This window comes from Pogona vitticeps, chromosome 1 (assembly GCF_051106095.1).
Source record: "Pogona vitticeps strain Pit_001003342236 chromosome 1, PviZW2.1, whole genome shotgun sequence".
Classification (NCBI taxonomy): domain Eukaryota; kingdom Metazoa; phylum Chordata; class Lepidosauria; order Squamata; family Agamidae; genus Pogona; species Pogona vitticeps.
In genome coordinates, this window is record NC_135783.1 from 184835455 (window position 1) to 184861809 (window position 26355).

Here is a 26355-nt window from a genome sequence, read left to right on the forward strand (position 1 = left end):
TCAGAGAACAGGAGTCAGAACTCTCTCTGTGCTCTGGTGCAGTTTGTTTGGATAGTTGAGCATTTATAGCTGTGGGATCAGCTTTTGTCCTTTTCAGGAGATGTGTGATTATGGTGATCAGCGTGTTTTTTGTTGTGGGCGTATTGTTGTGATAAGAGGGAGACATTATCTGTCACTGTGACTGATGGGTGTCGTTAGCTGGTCTTTCGTGTGCAGTGATCACCGGTCCTTGTAGCTGAGTAGAGTTCGTTCACCTTTTGCAGGCTGTATTTTTCAGTGCTGGGAGCCAGGCTTTGTTGAGTTTTAAACTTTCTTCTTTTTTGTTGAAGCTCTGTGCATTTCAATGGCTTCCCTGTTCTGTCTAACATAATGATTGCTGGTGTTGTCCAGTACTTCAGTATTTTGAAATAGAATTTCATGTCCAGCTTGTTTTAGGGCATATGCAGCTACTGCCAATTTTTTCGGTTGTTTTCGTCTGCAGTGGCTCTCATGTTCTTTGATTCTGGTGTGGATGGTCTCTCCTCAGCTATCTCAGCTTACTTCTGTGTAAAAGACATCCCTCAATTTTTAGGGTAATGACTTTAGGAAAAAGTAGTGTCTTATAGATGGAAAAATATGGTATATCAGGAACACATTGCCTGAAATCCTGTTGCTTAGCACAGTACGTACAGTGGTGCCCCGCATAGTGACAACAATCCGTTCCGAAAAAATCATCGCTATACGGATTCATCGCTATGCGGGGCAAAAAAACCCATAGGAACGCATTAAAACATGTTTAATGCGTTCCCATGGGGAAAAAAACTCACCTTTAAGTGAAAATCCTACATCCCGCCGCCATTTTCGGTGCCTCTAAAGCGAGGCAACACAGCGGCGGCCATTTTGGAACCGCCGATCAGCTGTGCTTCGGGGCGCTCTCTCTCTCTCTCTCTCTCTCTCCCCCCTTGCAGGTCTAGCCTGGGCAAAGAGACTGAGGCACCGTGCCGCCACGGCCAGGGTGACTGAGTCTCCCTGACCAGGCTGGAGTTGCGAGGGGGGAGAGAGAGAGAGAGAGAGAGAGAGAGAGACAAAGTCGGGGGGGGGTGGTTTCCGAAGCTGGCTTCCCCGCGATCTTTGCAAACACCCGCCCATCAGCTGTGCTTCGGGCTAGCTGAGCCAGCCTGAAGCACAGCTGATGGGCGGGTGTTTGCAAAGATGGGGGGAGCCAGCTTCGCAAACCCAGCGCTCTCTCTCTCCCCTTGCAGGTTCAGCCTGGACAAAGAGACTGAGGCACTGCGCCGCCACGGCCAGGGTGACTGAGTCCCTGCCCAGGCTGGAGTTGCGAGGGGAGAGACAGAGAGAGAGCGCGAAGCTGGCTTCCCTGCAATCTTTGCAAACACCCGCCCATCAGCTGTGCTTCAGGCTGGCTCAGCTAGCCCGAAGCACAGCTGATGGGCGGGTGTTTGCAAAGATCGCGGGGAAGCCAGCTTCGGAAACCACCACCCCCCGACTTTGTCTCTCTGAGCCAGCCCGAAGCACAGCTGATGGGTGGTTGTTTGCAAAGATTGTGGGGAAGCCAGCTTCGCAACCCCCCCCTCTCTCCCCCCCCCTTGCAGGTCCAAGGCTCTCTTTGGGGGGGCCTTTGGGATGATCGTGGGGAAGTGCTTCCCCACGATCATCACAAAGCGATTTCCCCCCATTTAAAACATCACAATGCAATTGCTTTTGCGATCGCAAAAACTCCACCGCTATGTGGATTCGTTAAATGGGGCGCTCGTTAAGCGAGGCACCACTGTATTAGCTAGAGTAGGTCCATTGAATCAATGAAGATTTGGTGAGTCAATTCCTCCAAGTTCCTTTGATTCAGTGGGCCTTCTCTAGTTGCAATTTACTACACTACACAATAGGATGTCAGCCGGGTGTGTGGACATTTGGGAGCCAATGTTATATAGAGGTTCTAGACAGGAAGTGGCTAAGCATGCGTATGAAACAAGTTTAAAGTATATTCCTTCTGTTTCTCCATGCGGTACAGCTTCTCCGTTGGAAAAACAGCCATTAGATTTTGCTACCAGTTTGTTTATGTGAAGAATAAGTTCCACTCTGAGGTAATATATATGAAAAATTGTGAACATTTGCCATGCCATATACTAATGCTGCCATTAATTTTTGTTGCTGTTGTTATAAATACACTCATCGTTTCTCAGCATTGCGGTGCAGTCAGTGGATCCAAGGGTTAGCCTAAAAATTAAGAATCAAGACCTAAAAAATTATGGGGGATTTTTGAATTTTAGGAAACAGGGGTTTTACATTGTTAGATTTTAGACCAACTACAGTTGCTAAAGTTAGCATGGGGAGGTTATTATTATTATACAGTGGACCCTTGACTTACAGACGGCTTGTCTTACAGACTTTTTGAGTTACAGACTTCTCTGGCCGCAAAATTTAGGTTTGACTTGCAGACTGAGATTTGACTTACAGACCAGAAAAAAAACAAAATGGAACAAAAACGGCCTGTTACGGGATTAATCGGTTTTCAATGCACTGTAGGTCAATGGAGACTTGACTTACAGACTTTTTGACTTGAGAACCGCCTTCCAATACGGATGAAGTTCTCAAGTCAAGACCCCACTGTACTTCTTTCTTAGCATAGCTGGTGCATGAAGTGGGTCAAAAGGTCAAACCTAAAAATTAGAGGTCAAGTTAAAAAAACTTTGCAGGTGAGATGATATATTTACAAAATCACTGCCTTTTGGATTTCAGGGAGCAAATTCACATTTTAAATTGACTTTGGACTGATTCCAGTTGCTGGAATTAATATCAGGAGCAAGATGATTTGATCTTGCTGCTGCATTCTTTAAATTTCTTGCCTCAGCATTTGGTACTTTGCAATTTTGGTACTTTCTGTACTTTTATGATTATTGGTGGAACTCTAGCTTCCATAAAGTATCTTTGTTGTTTATTCAGACATATATAATACCTATCATGTTAGATTATCTTTAATAACTTGCTCATTCCAGAACTGTACTGCAGTTTCCTTTTCTAAAATTGAAGGTTTCTAGAATTTATAATATGGAAGAGTAGTGATCAGTCCATAAGATTTAGTCAGCTACTGAACATTGATTTTTACAACTTGGTTATGCCAAGGGTGGATTTGATAAATCAGATCAGTTTAAATAATGATTTAAATTAAATGAATCAGATTTTTGATTATTTAAACAAAAATGTTTTTTAAAATTTAAATCATGATATAAATTAATTTTTTAAAAAATCATTCATTTTTATCCACCATGGTTATGCCTGCAGACATAATCCATTGAGGCTAATTTAGAGCATTCAGCTATGATATTATGAATTATTTATTAGCATTTCTGACAGGCTCTATGCATGTCACGTGCACCTTGCTTCATATTTTTTTTCTATTTTCTATTTACTGCAAACAACTTCATTTTGGATTGCATATATGAATCCCTCTGTGTCAACCTACGTTAAACCATAGGCTCAATTGCTGTTTATTGACATTATCATCTAGACCAGTGGTTCTTAACGTGGGCGATAATGCCCCCCAGGGGGCGATTTCATTTTTCAGGGGGGCAGTAGAATGAAAAGGGGCGGCATGGGGGCACTGGAACAGAAGGGGGGCAGTAGGGGGCACTGGAGCAAGCCAAACCTGTGAACATGGCTGTAGCCTTTTTAAAGTGTGCATGAATATATATTTTCCTCCAATTTTAATTTAGTTTCAGACTTTTTGTCTTTAAATTTTTAGTTCCTGCATTTGTTTTTATGCCCTTTTTATATTTCTTTTTGCGTCTTAAAATTCACTTGCAACTAAATCATTAAATGTTACTTTTTGGGGGGCATTTCATTTTCTTGGAATTTAATTTTGTTTTCAGGGGTCATTGGATTTAAGTGTCTTAAATAAATAAATAAATAAATAAATAAATAAATAAATAAATAAATAATGAATAATGAATAAATAAATAAGATATCACCGCGGGGAGGGGGGCGATGATAACTTCCTCAATGGGGCGTTTCTTTCAAAAAGGTTAAGAACCACTGATCTAGACCAGTCCTTCCCAACCTTGAGTCCCCAGATGTTCTTGGACTACAATTCCCAGAAATTCTGGGCAGCACAGCTTGTGGTGAAGTCTTCTGGGAGTTTAAGTCCCAAAACATCTGGGACCAAAGGTTGGGAGCCACTGATCTAGAGGTAACTGGCGTGTTGTCCATGTAACAGTTTCTCAAGTCATGGATCCTTGCACTGTGAGTCTTTCATTAACTTAGGCTGGTTCTCACATGCAATTGTAATAATGTTAGTCCTTTATTGTTTTTTTTCTGATGCAGTGGGACCATGCTCCCATGGAAGTAGTTTCAAAAGTTGACTACATGACTGTTACAGATATTCTGGAGGTCAAAAAAAGACACACTGCATGCATTTGGCACCAGTATTTTGACAGGAAGCCTTAGACTGATACTGGGGTTGCCCAGCTATTAATAGCAGATATTTTTCCTTGTGCATTGAATTATGTTTTCAGTACTGCCTTCACTCTTTCTGAGTACCTGTAACTGAATAACAACTTACGTTCTTTGTGGTTTATATTGAAATTTTCATGGATGCCTAGGAATTTATAGGTTTTCTGCTCCTCTAAGCATTCAGTGAGCTAACTGTCTCTGCTCAGTAGTATAGAAACCTAGCTGCAGAGCCAGAGGTTGGGAGTTCAGTTCCTTACTGTGCCTGCTGTGAATAGAGCTCGTCTACGTGTACTTGGGCAAGTTGCACAGTCCTAGGGAGTCCCAGAAGAACAGGATGGTAAACCACTTCTATACTCTTTCTGAAAAATCCTGAAAAGGATTGCCATAAATCAGAATTGACTTAATGACAAATAATTATTATTTTAAGTATTGAATAAACCGTTCTGAGCTCATAATTACCTTCCTCTCAGAATGTGTCTCCTTTGAGATGGATAATATCACATTTATCAACACCAAAGTTCATTTTGATAACTGTATTGTAAGACTGCACAATGTTTAAAAGACTATTTAGTTTTTCAAAAGAGATTGCAAATAACTTATCTATGTACATTAAGTGTAAAATATAAAGGACATTTCACTGATAATTAGTCTTATAGCCTTTAGCACTTTCACTTGGCTAGATATGGGGTTTAAAGCCAGACAGAACTGCAAGGAGCTGAAAGAATCACTCTGAAAAATACTTCATCTGATAAAAATATTGTTAGAGAGGTCTCTACACCTAAACTATGTCTTCTACTTCATCATGAGTTCAGATAGTAAGCTAACAATTCTATTATCTATTTTGGTAATCTCAGAATCTCAAGAAGGCATGAGTGGGGCACAGAATCAAAAATCTTTTATTAATCTATATTAGTGGTTCCCAACCTTGGGTAACTCAGGTGTTCTTGAACTGCAACTCCCAGAAACTCTGGCCAGAACATATGGTGGTGAAGTCTTTTAGGAACTGCAGTACAAGAACACCTGGGTTACACAGGCAACTGATAAATTTCTGGAGTTCTTCTGACCATTATTTGATATGAAGGAATCAATAGTGAGCAGTTCCTTCCACCCAAAGGATTTCATCATATAGCCACTCTGTTGGTCTGTTAGAATGTGGTTGCATCTGAGAAAACTACAGTATAAATGTTTTGGGAAAGAATTGACATAAACAACTTGTAAACTGTGGGTAAACAGGAAATCAGTAATTTTTAGTATCAGAACACTTGCCAGATTTATAAAGGAGATGGGCTATTCCTTGTGTGAAGAATTCTGTAATAAGATCTGGATTGTCAAGGGTTTGTTAAAAAATTTAGAGTGAGGTGAAGTTAATTTTTTCTACCTAAAGTTATGGATACTGTCTACAGCACTAAGAGGGCTTCTCAATGTTGTGTTTTCTCTACTGCTTGACATATATACTTATCTTTTATTGCACAGAGGACCATATGTGATAGGGAGTAGTAAGCTTCACATTTATATTGGGGCTAGGGGTTATTTAAGGTGTGTTTAGTGGCATAAGATCACAGATTTGTGCAGTACAGTACTTCTCAAAATCCTCACTGAGTGGTACAGTGGCTTATAAGTTCTCTCTTGCTTGGAACACGTTGCAGTGGAACTGTTTCTGGTTTGTTTGGAAGTTCCTTTTGGTGTTCTTTACATACCTTCATAACTGAGCTGCTTTTGCCTTAGCCTTCTGTTTCAGCAAGTCAAGATAGTCAGCAGGTTTAAGATTTTGAGCTTTATTCAGCTCCAGTGTTTCAAAGCTGATGTTAAAGTTTTTTTTTTTTTTTTTTTTAAAGACAGGCTTAACGTCCTTCCTAAAAATGCTATCCCTTCCACCATAGGGAAAAGCATTTTTTCGCCTGTTTGGCCTTAAAGGTCTTTTACACGTCTTGATTACCAAGCAGGCTTGTCATAAACTTTTCTTTCTTTCTTTGAATTTGTCTTTTGTAATCTTAATGGAATATGTAACAGTTCAGAGATGCTAGTTGTAAAGTAGTAAGGTACTAAGCAAACAGAATGAATATCATTCCTTTAATACAGAAAGTTGCTCATTTGCAATTTAGGTTTGAAATTACATTATAAACACACTTGTTAGTATTTATTTTAGGGAGAAGACAACTGTGGTTTGGGGAGGTTCTATCAAACTTTGCAAGGTTACTATAGAATACTTCTCTTATTTACTGCAAACATTCTTTATTCTCTGTTGCTTCCATGGATTGCCAAGTACCTCAGATATTTCTGTTGTTTTTGCTTCAGGATGGTTTTATTGTTGTTTAAAAGACTGTCATGTTCCTCTTGGAAATGTTTTTTCTCAAACAAATGTTTTCCAACCTCTCTTTCAATGCATTTTCTTTCAATGGTGATGATAATGACATAATTTCCCCCCGATATGATGCATTTATGGTCTGCAATGTTCTATTCTGACATGTGTCCTTCATCCACATCTGTACAAGCTGCATGTAGTTTTTGCCTCTGTCCTGCTCTTTGAAGGTCTTGACAGTTATTGACATTATAGAAGAGGCACACAATCTTCTCATCTTATTTTGTTACTTTCCTGTGCTCAGCTGTTTCCTTATGTATTCCTTGTCCTTGTGCCAAAGTGGCCTTCTTTGGAACTCCTGGCTCTGATGGCAATGGATCTAGGTTCAGCAGAAGGTCAAGGAGAACGAGCTTGCTCACAACACGGCTTGCCTGGTGGCATTAGCCTTTTATCGATAATATTACTGTGGTCCTGCTCAAATGCAACAGATGTTTCACAGGGGGAATGCAGTAGCTTGACTTTTCAAATGTAACCCACCTTCTAAATCATAAATCTGGGAAACAGTCAAGCCGGTATAAAATTTCAGTTGAGACTCAATACTCATACTAAATACATTGCGTAAGCAGGTTGCTGTTTATTACCTATAGCCGGGAACTGTCATCAATTGCCCTTGATCTGGGGACATAAACTGTTGATAACCATCTGCTCTGGGTTGGATGTTACCAGTGGTTTTCTACCTTACCCACACAGTGGTGGGGAACAGCACTTTGTAAAAGGTGATGGATCCTTACCATATCAGAGTGCTATCATTGAGCATATTCAGGTTTTACGAAGGGGTACAGTCCCAACACAGACCACACTCCTGTATCCTGCTGGCACTGCTGCCTCGGTTCTATTTTATCTATCATTACTGTTAGCTTACAGATCTGTGGGCCATTCTACTATCACTAATCCAGTAGCTGAGGCTTGTTCTAGGTTGTTACCATCACCACCATCCTAGAACACTTTACTCCCAGAATGTTTCATCTTAGAATAAATTATGTGCATGTCATATCCCTATACATATGAATGTGTGGGTGAGTGTGCTGTGAAAAAAAGTGAATGATTGCAACAAGAAACATGTCTGCAGTTGTAGTCTGAATCAACTTCATTCTTGAATCTCAAAGCACTGGAGCAGTAGGCCATGACTAGTAGCAAATATGGCAATACCTTTTATCTTTTTATCTCTTGTAGGCTTGCTCCATACACAGCACAGGTCAATTGTCTGTTTCACTGTAATGATTTTCTTTGGCACTGCCACATTGGAAATGCCATGTTATGTGGGAACTAATTAACATTGCAGCATGCTTTCATTACTTCCTTTCTGCTATTAAATTTATAAGATGGCTCCAGCCAGCAAAAACATTCATTTTGAATCAACATGACTGAATTTTTTGGGTTAGCCTTGAGCATATCAAATAAAAATTAAAATGGAATGCATGAGTATTTCCTTTTAAAAATGCTGCTTTTAATTTGGAAAAGCATTTCAACCCTTTGGGATCATAAGTCTCTCTCTCTCTCTCTCTCTCTCTCTCTGTGTGTGTGTGTGTGTGTATAAAACCCAGTATAGTAATTGTAGATAGTGTTGACACAATGACATACTTTGAATCTGAGCAAGAGGCCAGCAATTATATTCGCTTTGTAGATTTTTTTTGCTACTGTTACTGAATAAAATATTGCATTTTAGCAATGTTGTTAAATCTTTATTGATACAGTACTAGCAAAGTTTGCAGTATTAAAGAAACAAAACAAAAAACTACTCTTTAGGGGGAAATTTTCATTATAATACGCGGAGTATAAAATTAGAATGGAGTAAGTTTTGAATTAGTGAAACTCTCACTAAAATGTTCCAAAAAAGTGATAAGGCAAATATTGCCTTATCTTTGTAAGAATTTACATATGTACTATACTGATGTGTCACATTTAAAACAGAGATTGGTTACCTTGCTATTTTTCATTGACGATTGCACTGTTTACATTTTATGGTAATGTCAAATTGTGTTTAAGTATCAATAAACTTATTCAAAGTCCTAACAAAAATAAATCCATTATTGATATAGGTCAGTTCTAGTTTAGCCTATAAATATAGTCTATTAATATTATAAAAACTATTGGGGCTCATTGGACTCTATCTGTTAAGTAAAACCTTTGGAAGAAGACAGAACAGAAGGCAAAAAGGAATTAAAGCCCCCAATGCCCAGGTTAAATATGGGGGCAACAGTATATAACTGAAGGGAGCCAAGGTATCCCAGTAACCTAATAGGGTTCTCCCCACAGTTTCTGTAAAACCTAGAAATAAGAAATCAGTATTTTAATTTTGCACTGTGAGTGTGCTAGGCCCTAGGTCAAGATAAAAGTGTCTTGGAGCAAATTAATTCACTAAAATAACAGTTACAACAAGTGTTCAATGAACAATTGCAATGCTTTGAAGTGTGTGTTCTTGAAGTAGTTTACTATAAATGAACAAATATGGTATAGGCAAAAACATTTAGTCATTTCCTTGGTGACAAAGAGATGTAGTGGACAGGGTGTTGGACCAGAACTTGGAAGATCTGGGCTGAAATCCCCGCTCAATCCTAAACACTCAGAAATAACAACTGTGAGCATCTCACATTCCTTGAAAATGTTCTTTGGTTGTTTTAAGTCAGAAGTGACTGGATGGCACATAACAAAAAGATTTTGAGAATGCTCAGCAGTGGAGTATGTGCGCTGTATACACAAAATTCCGAATTTTATCCCTCTTTCTGGTGGCAGGGTTGGGAATGATCATTACTTGAATAAATATCTGCTGGCTTGATAGAAGACATGCTGCTATGTGTATATATGACAATTGGATGTGTTTTGCATTGCTAAGAGGCAGAGTAATTTGGGGTTATCCCTTGGCAAAGTTAGAGAAGAGTAAGAAATCTGTCTTTGCTGCATTCAGTTTGATAACTAGGCATCCTACTGGCATTAGATATTGTTTGAAGATTAAGGATTACAGAGAAGACAATTTAGGAAAAATATGTTGCAGGATTTGGCCATGAGAATGTGAAAGCATATCCAAAGAGGAGGATGGGAAGAGGAGAACTGAAGAGAATTTGGCAATTCACACTAGCAAATTTAACTTTTAAAAAATTCTTTATTGATGAAGATTGTTAAATAAATTAGCTGATAGGTTTTTTTAATTAATTACCAAATAATGGACGAGTGTTTAATCTATACAGAGTATGCTGACAAGTGGTCCATTAATCTACAGTTAAGTCCAGCTTCATAAAATATGCACTGTAGGGCTTGTTTAATAGATAAACTTTTCTCTAATTTATTTTAAAGTCCAATGACCTACATACTCAGAGGCTGAAAACCCCCTTTTACTAACATTATTTCTCCCTTAAGATCTTCCAACTCAGTAAATCTGTTAAATGAAGTAGAGGAAGCTTTGATCCAAACTAGGCTAAATCCATTGGAACACACTTATATGGTGGGGGAAGAAATTCGAATTAATTCTGAGATAAGATTAGCTCTTGTCCTGGATATACTGTAGCATGGCAACCTGCTGTGTATACTTTTATTTATGGAATTCCCACACTCTTTCTCCCCAAGCAAGAAAAAGGAAGAGGTAGCCAGTTTCTGGATGCCTTGCCATTGTGATTGTCAGAAATCTGCTATAGGTCTAGGTAAGGGGGAACAGCCCTCTTAGTTATAAGCACCATGTCTGTGAAATGTTCTCAGGAAAGCTTGCCTTGTAACAAATGTCACATGTTTCTGGCACCAACTTGATTAATCTTTCTTGTTGTTGTTTTAAATACAAGGCCATTATAAGAGTTACCAGAATTTTTAAAAATACTGCCATTCTTATATCTTGTCTTACTTTTTTTCTGATATTTTAAGTTGTAAGCTGCAGCAATGAAAGACACAAGTCTTTCCTAAACAAATATTTTCTAAATAAATAAAAGTCAATAGAGAACAAGGACTGCTAAGTGGGCAGTTTTTTTGTGATAACATACTACAGTACAACTTGGGTAACAACTTGAATAAAAAGTAGGCAGTGCAATAGAGCCAGCCTGTATGGCGTTGGACAAGCTGCACAGTCCCAGGATGCCCCAGAAGAAGGCAGGGGTAAACCACTTCTGTGTATTATCTACCTAGAAACTTTGAAAAGGTTTACCATAAGTCTGAACTTACTTGGCGGTACATGATTCTTATTAATCTGCAAAACGTTAATTATTTGAAATATATAATACATTTGTGCAGATTACGAATGCTAGTTTTTGATTCATACAGGTCTTTGTCAGGCTGGGCACCACTGTGTTTTGGATGGTACAGAGAAAACATATGAAAGTATGGAAGCTAGTGTTTGTGATTTTTTTAGTGTTGCAATAAATGGTTTCACCTAGTCTTGCCAGCTAAATCTAGTTTTTTTATTTTTATTTTTTTGAGGAAACCATCACTAGTAGTTCCTGCAGTAATCCTCAATGTTCTTCAGTAATCTTCTTAGGCCTAGTTTAATCTGTGACAACAGTGCTGTGTCATCAGCAAAAGAAGGTTGTTGTTGTTTAGTCGTTTAGTCGTGTCCGACTCTTCATGACCCCATGGACCAGAGCATGCCAGGCCCTCCTATCTTCCACTGCCTCCCAGAGTTTGGTCAAATTCATGTTGGTAGCTTCGATGACACTGTCCAACCATCTCATCCTCTGTCGTCCCCTTCTCCTCCTGCCTTAACGCTTTCCCAACATCAGCGTCTTTTCCAGGAAGTCTTCTTTTCTCATGAGATGCCAAAGTACTGGAGCCTCAGCTTCAGGATCTGTCCTTCCAGTGAGCACTCACGCTTGATTTCCTTCCATCTCTCACTTCCGTACATCACTACAGGGAAAACCATAGCTTTGACTATTCGGACTTTTGTTGGCAAGGTGATGTCTCTGCTTTTTAAGATACTATTGAGGTTTGTCATTGCTTTCCTCCCAAGAAGCAGGCGTCTTTTAATTTCGGGGCTGCTGTCACCATCTGCAGTGATAATGGAGCCCAAGAAAGTGAAATCTGTCACTGCTTCCATATCTTCCCCTTCTATTTGCCAGGAGGTGATGGGACCAGCTAAATCTAATTTTGCCAGGAGGTGATGGGACCAGTGGCCATGATCTTAGTTTTTTTGATGTTGAGCTTCAGACCGTTTTTTGCACTCTCCTCTCTCACCCTTATTACAAGGTTCCTTAATTCCTCCTCACGTTCTGCCATCAGAGTGGTATCATCTGCATATCAGAGGTTGTTGATATTTCTTCCAGCAATCTTAATTCTGCCTCGGGATTCCTCCAGTCTGGCCTTTTGCATGATGTATTCTGCATATGAATAATCAGGGAGACAATATACAGCCTTGTCGTACTCCTTTCCCAATTTTGAACCAATCAGTTGTTCCATATCCAGTTCTAACTGTTGCTTCCTGTCCCACATACAGGTTTCTCAGGTGGTAGATAAGGTGATCACGCCCTCCCATTTCTTTAAGGACTTGCCATAATTTGCTGTGGTCCACACGGTCAAAGGCTTTTGTGTAGTCAACGAAGCAGAAGTAGATTTTTTCTGGAACTCTCTGGCTTTCTCCATAATCCAGCGCATATTAGCAATTTGGTCCCTAGTTTCTCTGCCCCTTCGAAATCCAGCTTGTACTTCTGGGAGTTTCCGGTCCACATACTGCTGAAGTTAGAGAGCTTTAATTAAGTAGTCTTTTGGCGATGAGAACCTATCAATCTCAGTACCTATGGTAAATCTCCAAGATAAATGTTAACCAGTATAGGGGCTAGCACACAACTTCATCTAACCCCCATTACATGTGTGGATCACATTTGTGAATTGATCACATCTTTCTTTGGCAGTGGTGTAATGATATAGTGATTTCATTAAAACAGGATTCTGTAGATAAGTCTGCTAACTTCCTCCAAAGGATTTCCTGAGAAATAGAATCAAATGCTGATTTAACATCTTTGAAAGCCACAAATAACTTTCCTGCTGAGGAGTTGGATTATTTTTCAGCACTATGAGAGTCAGGAAGTGATTTTTGCTTTGAAGCCAATCTGCTCCTTACTCATAACACTGGAGGAACTAACCTATTATTTCACTTTGACCTCCATGTAGGAAGTGTAGAATTTCCCAGTGACAGAGAGCAGTCTTATGGGTAGTAATTGGTTATTTTATTTAAATAATTTATTTTGTTTATTATGTCTATTTGTTTAAAGGTTCTATTTAATTTAAAGATTGTTTATTTTAATAAAAGATTAATGAATCATTTCCTAAAAGTATCTTGACAAAAATAGTATACAAATTCTGTTGGTTCATTACTGTTCGCTATGGTTTTAACATTACACATTAAGATAGTACATGAATGAAAGAAGTACTGTAGTTATGATACATGCCTGAAGTTTCCAGCAAGCAACAGGAGCAGCTTCCTTTTCCAGTAGGAAACTAAGCCTCATCTCAGCCTTTCCTGGGCCATAAGGCCTTCCAGCACAGCCTTCCTTTGGGTGAGCACGTTAGCTGCCTGTCTGGCAAGTGGAACTGTCCTGGATATACTGGATATAGAGAATTCTGGAAGTTCTATCTGCCAGAAAGATCCTACATCTAGAAATATGGATTTGGATTATTATTTTTTAAAAATCATTATTAGGAATGTATGTGTGGGTGTTAAATTTTGTCCTTGTAACACAACAGAAGATTTGTTGTATGCCTAGGCATATAGTTGAAGGGAAATTATAAGTATAATGAGGATTTAAGTAGAATGGTGAGCATTTTGAACTACAAATTTAACTGCCTGGTTTAATTTTATTTAATTTATTTAATTTTACTTAATTTTATTGAGAAAGCAGAATGAAATAATTGCACTGTATAGCACTAGTGAGTTTACCAGGTGCAGAGTCTACAGACCAGTTCCACTGAGTTAAACATTTTTATTAGTAAAACCAGCCAATTGAATCCTTGCCATTAATAGTATAGAGAGCTGGGATTCTGTTTTTCCCCCCAAGTCTTTTGAAAGGATCTTTTCTTTTTCTTTTTTTAATTTTTGAGGACCAGTTCGGGATATCAAAATGGCTTTGTCTTCCAAAACAACATAGTGTTTAACTTAACTATGTTTTGTTTTACACAAAGCAACTTCAAATAGAACTGGTGTGAAGCTGGTTATTTTCAGTAAACCATAATTAAGGGTAACCATAGTTTTGGGTTACTCAGTGAAAAATGGAAGCCAACGCTTCCAGTTTCATGTATTCTCGAAGGCTTTCACAGCCGGGACCCAATGGTAAGAATACGGCCAAACAGCTTGAAAACCCACAACCACTTCCAGTTTCCTTCTCCATTCCAGAGAAGGGGAGCTCCCCTGCCCTGTGGGAGGGTAGATCAGTGCCTGTTGCAGTATTTTTTACAATGTTACTATGAGGATTCATTTGATGTCTCAACAAACATAGCCAATGTGTTCCTTCTCCTTCTGGCATTCCCCAAGAAGAACTACTGTACATGTTTTATTAAATACAATACTTTGCAATTACATGGAACTTATCATACATTTCCTCCACAATTCTCCACAGGTTCACAAGCACACATTGTCCTTCCTAAAATGTGACAAAGTAATAAAAAGAGAGTTTATTAAGCTAATGCAATAGTAGCTTTCTTCAAGGAGTAAAACATTCTTTTTTAATAATAAAAATTGAATTCCCATCATTGCTTACTGTATACATTTTATTCAAATCAGCTTGAATGCTTCCATTCCAAGGTTAAGCAGATATCTCCTGAGAGAGAAATATACATTGAACACTAGTTAATTCAGTTTTAAAATTCCAGCTCCCACCAATATGTTATAATGAATTAAAAATTTAAAATACCAGTATTGAAATTGAGGACATGCTGTGAGACATATTTGTACAAATTATGGCCATACCCATGTGTATCTAGTGCCACTCCATAAAAGTTACAGACGTGCCTATTGGATTTCTAAAAGATTAGAAACTATCCCATTAAGTATATAAATAATATATAATGGTGTGCTGTCAAGTCAGCCCTTATGGGAACCTTTTCCAGAGCTTTCCAGGTAAAGGATACTCAGAAGAAGTTTACCATTCTCTTCTTCTGAGGGTTCCCTGGGACTGTGCAGCTTGTCCAACACCACACAGGCTGGCTCTACTTGCAGGAGGCACAATGGGGAATCAAACTCCTAATTCAAGGGGCAGGGAACTTTTTTACCTTTTACTCCCTTAAAAATTATATACCCTAACATTAACCCCCTTGATTTGAAAGGATCTTGTTCACGCGCATCTCGATCATGCACGGCCAGTCGAGCGCCACCACCTCCTCCGCCGCCGCCACCTGACGGGGCCACACTCAGTCCTTGGCCCCACGGGTGCTGCTCCCTTTCTCGGCCAGTGGGTAGCTCCTCGGCAGCCGTCAAAAAGCAGCAGGTGACTTGCCCGCCAGGGGTGCCCAGTGCTGCCTCCCGCTCCAGCACCAGCGGCTGCTCGCCAGGGCAGCCATGTCAGGCCTCAGTGTCAGGGCTCTGGCGGGCCTTTGTTTCTAAATTATAGAAAATATGCAAAATTGTCAGTAAGGCAATTTTGCATATTTTCTATAAGATTGGAAGAATTTTCTTCTCAGAAACAACTGAAGTAAATTCTCATCTCTGTTTTCACATTTTGCCCTGGATTAATAATGATTCTGGAAAATGACAAGTCACCTGTTTTATGTTATAATGACACTGTGGTAATCTCCATTTTTTCTTTTTGTCTAATCAGTGGTGCTAATAATAAAGTCCAAAAACCCACACCACAAGACAGAACAGCTATGAATTGTGTTGTACCCGTAAGGCATTACATTCTGTGTTAATAGAATAGGAATCTGCCCTTGAATTACAGCAGAATTTTAGACTGTTATCCTGTGCCTAGTTTTGTATACTTAAACATTATTTTTCAACTTACAAGTTGAAGAATAGCATGTAGGTTTAAAGCTCTAACATTACATGATTGCTATTTTTCAATCATGTAATGCTTTTAAAAATGTGGAAAATATCTGTATGAGCTAATTTAGTCAATGGAATTTTATAGCAAACACACAAATGTTGTGCATTCCCTCCTCCTGTTTTCCCCTGTAGCAGAAACATACTTTGCAGAAATGAAAACATCTCCAGATAACTTCAGGCATTTCTCAAAAATAGCAATGCTATAGTTTGTCTGATTGGGCCAGAACCACACACCTGGTGTATATCACTTTAAAAATAAATTATGCCTCATTAAATTACAATTAAATGAAATCATGATCATTTGTTTTTCTTGAAGGAAGATGCTTTGCATATTGAAAGCCTAATTTGCTGCAGGTGAGAAAAGGCTGAACAGATTATTTAGTATCACTTTATTTTTATTTTGTTACAATACAGGTTTTTGGTTGGTTTTGTATAAAACAACTCAGAATTATATGCACATAAATGAGAGGTGCTCTCATAATATTTTATTTATTCACTTTGGTGTCACTGTCCTTTATTTGTCATGTGCACTCTTTGTCAGAACAATTAATTCATCCTTAGAATGAAATAGATCTCTTTCCTGAGACATTAATTTCTTGTGAATAGGCTATTTAACTAGAGACTGTTTTATGTTATTTTCTGGTTCTTCTGCAAGTTCTTCTTCCTCTTGAAAATGATAGCATGGGAATGCTGTAAAAAGAAAAAGAAAAAAGTTAAATAAATAATTGTAGCAATACTGCTGTGCTTCTGCAGACTTAGGGTACTGATTCTTACTCCAACCTAATTACATCATTATTATCATTGGAAATGGTATATGGCCCTCCTGTCCTACTGAATCCTATAGGGAGAGTGTGACCCTAATAAAGGCATGTAGGGCATCTGTTCTCAGATCAGAGTGATTCTTAGTCATATATAATTTTAATACACCAAAGCTGCCAAAATACTCTGACTTCTAAAACCAGGCTGCCACCCTTCATAGATCCAGAAAGGTAATTTAGTTTAAGAACACCGGATGTGTTTGGTCACACTGAGAAGTTTGAAAGACATTTGATAAGAACTGAGCACCAGCATTTTATTTACATCTTCTTGCAAAGAAGCAAAATCACTTTGACTAGTAAAACATTAAAAAATCATGAGTAGCAGATTTTCTTATCTAACATGAAGAGATTGTGTGCACTTGCTGTAAGCAGTTTTTTTATTTTTGCATTTTTTATTTTTATACCGCCCATCTGGCTACCAAGGCCATTCTGGGTGGTTTACAAATACCAATATTATAAACATTAATACAGAAATAATCAATAACAACTTAAAACAAAATGTGAAAAAAATGGAAATAAAATATATTAAAATAATAAAATAATAAAGGAATGGTGAAGGGTTGAATGTATAGTTATTAAAAGCATCATTGTATCAGGATGTTATAGACTCCGGGAAGGCCTGTCTAAATAACCATGGTTGTGAGCATTTCTTTGTATTTTCAGTGGTTTGAAATACATAAGGAAATGTACATATGTTTTTCTGTTCAGTAAAAATTTTCAGTAAGAAGAAAAGACACCAAAAAAGCATAAATTTATTTGCCAGCTTGCTAGGTATCAAAAAAGAGGCAAAAGTTAATTGGTTCTGGCAAGAAGAATTTAGAGTTTTAAAGAATTATGTAATTGATAAAGTATTGATAAATTATAGAATGAACATTTTCATTTGTGTCAGAAGGAAACCATTGGTGCTTCTGGAGTGGAAGGATCAGCCGGCAGGACACTGTTGTTATTTAGGGGATGCCTGGATGTGTCACAGTCCTCACATTCTTTGGAGAATTGTTCTGTGTCCTCCATGAAGAAAACTGAAAGAGTAAAGTTGTAGTACATTTCATTCTGTACTCCATAGCAAGGGTGAAGATGAGTTGTGGAATATGTTCTTCTTTGTGTCAGAAGTACCACAGCTCAGTTAATATATACATATCTATCGGATAATTGCTTCTTGCAGTGTGTAACATCAAGAGAATTTGAGACAACTTAGATCAAGTTTCTCATAGTACAAGTTGTGGGCATAAAATACACTCACATACATGTGAAGTTGCTTGTTCTTTTTACACTTGCAAAAATCCCAATTTTCTTCAGTTCCCTTTGGTTCAACCAGTCTATGGCCTATTAAGTGACTTGTAAGTAACAGTTCTCCTTTCAACAAGGGTCTAGGTTTTCCTGGTATTCCATCAATTTTAAGAGGCGGGTAGTTTGCTTCTTCCACATTATAGGCTTGGCATAATCTGCTGTTTCTGTACTATGTCAAGCATATAAATAAGATTTACAGATTAGATTACACAGAATTTTTATGTTTTTTTATTTAATATTATCTATATGCTGCCTTTCTCCCTATAGGGAACTCAAGGCAGCTCACAATAATTTAAACTGTACAATAACAACAGTTTAAAAAACTATACGAACAATATTGGTTTCTTGAGTCCTTTTGTGGAGAAAGCCAGGGTAAAAATATTTTAAATGTCTGTCTGTCTGTCTGTCTGTCTGTCTGTCTGTCTGTCTGTCTGTCTGTCTGTCTGTCTGTTTGTTTGTTTGTTTAAACCTATACCCCAACCATTTAGTGGACAAGCCACTATGAGTGCCTTCCAGGAAATAACAGAAGTATACAATACATCATTTTTGTAAAAGTTGAGAGAATTGAGCGTTTAAAAGCAAAAATCCATTTGGCAAGACAAGGGCCGGCATAAACTCAGTACAAAATTAATATTACAAAGGGATGAAGTCCTGAGTAAAAAGCCAGGTTTTTAGTTGCTTACGGAAGCTCAGGAGGGTGGGAGCCACTTGCACCTCCACAGGAAGGGAGTTCAGGAGTGGGGTGGCCACTACTGAGAAGGCCCAGACTCTAGCTGACAACTTCCGAGCCTCTCTCAGAGTGGCCATCCACAGCATCAGGGATGGAAGACCTGAGGGAGAAGTGCTCAGATGAACAAGGTCCTAAACTGTAAAGGGCTTGAATTTGGTCCAAAAGCATACTAGTAACCAGTGGGGGCAGGCCAGGATGGGTGAAATATGGTCAAATTTAGATGCACCAGTGATCAACCTGGCTGCTGCATTTTGCACTTGCTGCAGCTTCTGAATGATAGCATTGCAATAGTTAGTTAGTTAGTTAGTTAGTTAGTTAGTTAGTTAGGTAGGTAGGTAGGTAGGTAGGTAGGTAGGTAGGTAGGTAGGTAGGTAGGTAGGTAGGTAGGTAGGTAGGTAGGTAGGTAGGTAGGTAGGTAGGTAGGTAGGTAGGTAGGTATTGCAAGGCAATTAAACATTAATCAAGATTAAAAACAAAGTTAAAAAAATTTAAATCCACATTCCATGAAAACATTTGCTAGAAACTCCACTTACAGTAGTACCTCGGTTTATCAAATTAATACATTCTCTGGAATGTTATGTATGTGGAAAATTCGTGAACTGAAATGCGGATTGTCATGGGAAAAGGGGTGGTGCTACAAACCTCTAGGCACAATGCATCCTGTGGAAACTTTCTTCGCAAACCGAAAAAAATTGAGAAAAAAATCTAAACCGAGGCATTGTTTTCAACAGATTTCCATTCGTAAACTGAAAATTACATAGACTGAGGCATTTGTAAACCGAGGTACTATTGTACTTCGTAAAAGCCTCACGAAAAACACCTTACTTGACAATAATTATTCAGATTGTATTTATTGTATTAATTTTAGGCAACATTGCCTATATTTGCTTGCTTTATTAGTAATTGGCTGAATGAATGATTTTTTTTTTCAGGAGGGAAGTGGAGGTTTTGTTTCTATTTTGTCTAGTTAAAATCAGTTTGGCAGGCACAGAGCTGCATCCCCTTTACTCTTGCTTTGTACTGCTGCTTTCTCTTTTTCATGTCATTTAGTTCAGCTTATATTATTCTTTTTATAATCCTAAAAAAATGGTAGTTGCTTATACAGTGCTATTAGTATATTTTAGATTTGGTTCTGGATGAGTAATAGTTACATATGATACATAAGCTTGTGATTCCATTATGTAAACTGATGTTTGCCTGTTCTTTACCAGGCAACTGGGATAATGCTCTGACAATGATTGGTTAGAATGATATTCTTTGTTTCTGAATAAGAACTTTCTAATAATAGCAACCACATACTTCAAGTCAATTCCAACTCATGATAACTTTTTCTGGGTTTTGTAGTTACAGAGTACTCTGAAGTTGTTCACCATATCCTTTTTCTAGGGGTACCTCGGAACTTTGCAGCCTCCCAAGGACACACAAGCTGGCTCTTCTCCTGGGCGACACAATAGGAAATCAAATTCTTGGTCTCAGGCTCTGCAGCCCTGTTTACAACACACTGAGCTATCCAGCCAGCTAAGAACTTTGCAATATTTATTTTAAAATTCTTCATAAAAATGATGGAAGGAGTACGACTGGATATGGCCACTAACTGCTGGTTCTGCAGTTCGTGGCAATTCATCCTTTGGATGAACATGTGTTCATTGGTTCCCAGCCCTGCCTTTTCAGGTGGACGCCAGCTTAGAGGCAGCACCCTGGCTTCCCTGCCCTGCCTCCTCTGGATGTTGTCTTTGAGTGGGTGCCTGCTGGAAAAAGTTGGTCTGGGAACCCCTGAACAAAGGACAAACTGACACAACTGCAGAACTGACAGTTCCTGCCCATCTCTAATTGTGACACTTTAAAACATGGAATGTGGGAAAAAGTGAAGCTCACAAATTCACATATCCTCCTGGGAGACTGAGATTTTGGCCCATAAAAATCTGAGTTTCACTCTGTGATGTTCACATACATTTATGATGATCTGGTTCTTTACAGGCACCACATCTTAACAGTTTTTAACTTTTTTATTATAGTTGAAATGTTAAACTGATTTCATTGAGGGATGATGGGAATTCTGTTCTTGCTTGGTTCTATATAATTTTTGGTTCTTTTCACGTAAATCACCCCGAGTAATGATCTCACTAAGCTGGGTGGTATATAAGATACAGTGGTGCCTCGCATTACGAGCCCTCCGTTTGACAACAAAATTGCATCACGATGAAGATTTTGCGATCACAAAAGCGATTGCAAAACGATGTTCCCTATGGGGGAATTTCACTTTGCAATGATCGGTCCCCTGTTTCGCTAACCGATTATCGCAAAGCGATGATTTTCGGCCAGCTGATCGGCGGTTTCAGAATGGCCGCCGTGTGAAAAACATGGCCGACCACTGTTTTCTGACATGGATTCCTCACTGCACGGGCAGCGAAAATGGCCACACTATGGAGAATCTTTGCTGGACTGTGAGTTCTAAGCCCCTAGGAATGCATTAATTGGGTTTTAATGCGTTTCTATGGGCTTTTTTAAATCGCATGACAACGTTTTCGTTCGGCAGCGATTTTTTCAGATGAATTAACGTCGTCATGCGAGGCAGCACGGTAGGTAGGTAGGTAGGCAGGCGGGCGGGCGGGCGGGCGGACGGACGGACGGACGGACGGACGGACGGACGGACGGACAGACAGACAGACAGATAGATAGATAGATAGATAGATAGTCCTTTACAAGCTATAAAGAGCTATACCTACTGGATTTGGCCAATACAGATGGTTGAAACTTGTGTTCAGTTCATTTTTATGTAATTTACAAACTTGTTCATACACAAAATGAGCTTGAGATTTATATTTAAACCTGAATGTTGGAGAAACAGACTCACAGATTTCTCCATCCCTATGACTGGTAGCTGGGATCAATATCTGTCTTCTGGCTTTCAAAACACTGTTGGCTGTTTGGCTCTATAAGACCAGGAGAGAGGGTGGGTTGTATGTTAATGTACCACCACTCTGTGTAGTGCTTTCCTAATCTTGGAAGCACTGCACATTGTAATATCACAATGGAAGTACTAAAACAAGAGTCATTTGCAGGTATTACCAATGGTGTTTGGTGTGGGGAAAAAGGAAACATGTTGAAGATGGGAGTGGATTGTAGGCAGAAGTAGTGAGCAAAGCAATGGTCAGGTCACAGCTGGCCGATGATAGTTTGTAAGGCTGCTGTACTTATTTTCTGGGTGTGATGAATGACTTGGAAAGGCATAGCTTAGTCTATAACTATATAGAATGATAATGTTCAGAGTTCAAGCTAGAATAACACTCCCCTTAAAGAGAGTCATGAAAAACAGATGTAATAGTATCAGTTTCAAGTTTCCAGAGGGATGCCTGTATTAGTTCGCAGGAGCAAAAACAACAGGGATTCTTGTGGTGCCCTAGTCTTAAGGTGCTACACTTTCAAAATGGTCTTAGAGGTCAATAAAATTTATTTCCCAAATGTCATGCTGCTTTGCATATCTCTGATAGATTTCTAAGGGCTTAACTAACTGTTGTACTTGTGAGTCTCTGACTTCTTTCATGTTTTTAAAAAAATGCTTGATGTATTTGATGAATATGGGCACTGCCACTTCTTAACTTTCTAAATGAGGCAGCAAGCAATTTTCAAATTATTAATTTCTAACATGAAGTATCTTGAGGATTTCTCATGTTTGCAGCATTTCCTTCCATTAGATAAAATGACAGGTTTGCAGTGAATGAACTGTAACATCCAAAGCCTGCCAAACATTTTTCTTCATAAGTCTCCTGTGCTGTTTAAATGTCTGGACTAAATTTACCAAACTTGGCAGATTCCTGAAGATGAACAGCGTTTGCCAAGTGTTTCCAGACTCAAACAGAAAGAGTGAGAGCACTTAGTTCTTAAAATATTTTCAGGAGGCACCTGGCTAGAATTGTAGTTTTATAATGGTGTCTTACTATGCACCTGCCTGTTTGGCACTTCAGGTTGTTCATAAATAGCAGATAGAATCTGAACATAATTGCTCCGAAATAAATCACCATCCCTAGAAAACGAGGTTTGTTTCTACAAAACATTCCCCGTGCTTTGACATCTGAGGAAGAGTCTCAGCATTGCAACCAGGCTGGTTATAATACATTTTTTTAAAGACTTGGCCTTTTTTTTAATTTTTTGAACCAGGGATTGTTATCAGAGATTCTGCGTAAAGAAGAAGACCCTAGAACAGCTTCCCAGTCCCTTCTGGTAAATCTGAGGGCAATGCAGAATTTCCTCAACCTACCTGAGACAGAGCGAGATCGTATATATCAGGATGAGAGAGAAAGGAGTATGAACCCCAATGTGAGCATGGTGTCTTCAGCTGCCAGCAGTCCAAGTTCCTCCAGAACCCCCCAGGTAAGGCTGAACCCGATTAATTGCTTTCAAAATTATCCCATTATCCAGAAAATCTGTAGCCAGGAATCATATGAGGTTACAGTTAGGATTTTCCTAGAGTGTCCATGCTGGCTGGAGAATTCTGGGGATTAGAATCCAAATTGTAACTTTTCTCATCTCAGAAATTTCCAGTGGGATAACTATATCATTCTGCTAGCAAAAACCCAACAGAGTCTTGTGGTAGCTTAAAGACTAGTCCATGAAAGCTTATGCCAAATAATACTTGCTAGTTTTTATGTGCCACAAACACCTTATGTTGCTTTTCCCCGCCTGGTATTCCATGCACCCAAATGCATCTTGGAAGCTTTTGTTTGTTTGTTTAATTATTAGAATTTGGAGTTGCTGTTCCTAAGGGTGTATTTTCTTCCAGGAGCAATTCCTGGGTAAAACTAGTACATTGTTATTTGACTAATGCTGCAAATGTAAAGAATCAACATTCAATTAAATACATGAAAGAATTCAAATACAGGACAAGGTGTGCATATTTAGTATGACTCCAAGTTCTCAAGGGACCAATGTTTTCATCGAACTCCATGGGACAAAGGAACACCAGTGTCTTTACTATTGGAAATTGTTTCAGCACTGACAGTACCCTCTGAGGCCCTATGTGTGCTCCATCAGTGCCAATTAATTTTGTTCTTCATGTCACACTAATAAGGATTTGCTTCAGTTCCTTATCTCCTGTCGGAAAGCCAGTCTCTTAGCAGGGACCAGGATAATTAATTAAAGCTTCTCCGGGATCTGTTAGGGTGACTGCGATCAACTAACAGTAAAGCAAGGACAAAATTACAGTACAGTAGATCCTGGTCAGAGCCTCCAAGTTAACCAACCTGCTTCTTCAGTGGATTCAGAGATTGATCTGAGCCAGGTTATTATGAGTTGTTCCTGGATGGGCACACATTGAAGGCTGTTTTTTTTTCTAGTGGGCTAGCAGTACATTCTTAGTGTTGTATGGGCCCATTCAAGAGAAGGCTCTTTCCTACCCTGATCTTGAGTGCATAGCTCAATGGTAGAACATATGCTTTGTATGCAGAAGGTTCTAGGTTTGATTTCCATTGTCTCTAGGTAAGGAAGCACTAGACACTGACTTGCTATCTGACACTCTAGTAAGCTGTTGAAAGTGTCAGTATAGCATAACTTTCTTTGGTAGTGGCATGTGTTCTGTGTTCGCACTATTGATGTGATAGTCTTGTGCTTCTGCTGAAGACGGGCAGGCCTGGAGCATCTGGCACACTCAGACAAAAGTTGAGAGCCTTGGGTCCCAGCTTCCTTCCTTCCTTTTAGTTTTTGCCCAGTGTTGTACAGAGGCACACATATATTAAGGTGGGGTCTAGAGGCAGTGGTTACAGCTGCCTCACCCAGCTGTTCTATTCTTACTGTTAATGCAAGGGAGTGCCAGGGAGTGGGAATTGCATGTTTTCATGCAACAGACTGTGTTCCTTCTTCACCTGGTAACCTTGGGTAGGGGAGACATCAAGGAGTAATTAGAGAGTTGGGAAGAAATCTTTTCTAGGGACTTGTCAAATATGACACAATCGCTGTAAAGGGGGAGAATAGGTCTCAAAAGATAAACAGTGTACCTGTGGATTCTGAAAGGCTTGACTAGGTTTATGGGTGGGAACCATTTCAAAACATTTGAAAGCAATTTTGAGTGCATAATATCTGATAGTATTTTTCATATGCCTCTTGCAGTTGTTCATAGTTAATTGAGTTTTCCCTTTTTTTTTTCTCATTACAATACAAACAAAGTATATTTCCCAAACTGTTCTTTCCAATCTTTCTCTCCAGGTTTCCCTACCATCTACTTTGTATAGTTGCATACCTAGCAAGTAAAGGTTTCAGAGTTGTGAACAAGCTGGTTCAGCAAAAACTAAATAGGTGAAGAACAATATAGAACAAACTATTTACTTAGTTTAACAGATCTGATGTTTTCTTTATTGCACATGCAACTAATAAATATTACATATGTAAGAACAAAGCAAGACAAAGTGATTTAAATCAGAGTATGAAATATTCTGAATCCTGCAATGGAGGACTGGAGTGACTGTCATTAGCCTATAGAAAGAATTGGATGACAATGACTAACCTCCCTGACAGCTGCAAGGGATTAGGGGACTGTTGGTTTTCCAAGAGGCACCCTGTATAGAGTCTCTCTGTAGAGAGACTACCAGTGCTCTAATTCCTTGCACATCTCAAGGAGCTTAGCCATTCCCAGCTATGTCCTATTTTAGGCTAATGGTGGTCACTCCAGAGGGAGGTGCTGAGACAAAACAGTGAGTATTGTCACTTCTCTGAAAATACGGATTTTTTTGGCTACAAGTGGGGCAATTCCTGGTGAATTCTAGCAGATGTAGTCAGAAAAAATACTAAAATTTCATGCTTAGCTATAAATTGGATGCAGCTTGATGGTAGATAATAGAATAAGCACATACTGGCATCTAATTTTCTTGAGTAATTTTACCTATACATTGATTGTGTCCTTCATCTTGCAAACCTTGTGCTCCCATCTGCAAAAACATTAAAAATTGTAAAGATTTTTTTTAATTGAGAAAGCCATGTGTATGTATCAGAGATGTACTATAAGAAAAAAATTGATGGAGGTTCTTTCACCTCTGGAATTAAAAAGATGAATGACATTTTGCTGCTCTTTTCCTCCTTCCAGAGGCCTGGAGAGATAGGTAAATCAAGTGTGGGATATCTGAAACCAGATTCCAAGCACTATTCAAAGTAAAGCCAATCCAACAGTAACTGAAAACAAATGGAACATCCAAGAAATGGAGTCAAGCTGGTCCAGAATATCAGACACAGTCAAGGAGTCAGGAATATGGGTCAGAATACATAGAAGGCAAGATGAAAAGTTAGAAAAGTCTCCAGCACATGTCCCAGTCATAGCCTATGTTTTGTATGACTAAGCTGCACGAACCATACCCAAAACTTAGTTGTAGGATGTATCCACATCAGAAGGAACACAGCTGCCTGATTTCACTTGTTTTGCCTCACTGAGAGGAAGAGTTCTCCCTTAAGGAAACTAGCTATTCTTGAGGATGCTTCTTTTCCTGTGGAGTTTCTCTCTGCAGTGAGTATTTCACCCAGGGGCTTCTCCTGGGCTTATCTATCATGTGGAATTCTTGCTGACTGGGAGGTGCTTCAGCATCCTCCTTTCACTCAGACACAGTGCTGCCGGCTTCCAGACATTCAGCTTCCTGGACACTAATTCCCAGGGTCTTCCAGGATCCAGTAGTTCCCTGGTCAGGCTCATAGGATTTTAGCTCGTCCTTACTTAGAGGACTTGCTCAGCGAGACCATGACATGTAGGGCCAGAGGTGATTAATAATACAGTGAAGTACGTGTATCATATCTC

General features: G+C 39.1%; 1 protein-coding gene across 3 annotated transcripts in view; it reads left to right on the forward strand.

Annotated features, from left to right (window-relative positions):
• SATB2 (SATB homeobox 2) overlaps positions 1 to 26355 on the forward strand; it is a 193587-nt gene that overhangs the window by 116141 nt on the left and 51091 nt on the right. For 2 of the 3 annotated variants that reach the window (XM_020795339.3, XM_020795343.3), the window contains one exon: positions 22743 to 22955. The exons of the other annotated variant lie outside the window; for it this stretch is intronic. In XM_020795339.3, coding sequence (XP_020650998.2) covers positions 22743 to 22955 — 213 coding nt within the window. The remainder of the gene's footprint in view (positions 1 to 22742; positions 22956 to 26355) is intronic. 3 annotated transcript variants of the gene reach the window in all.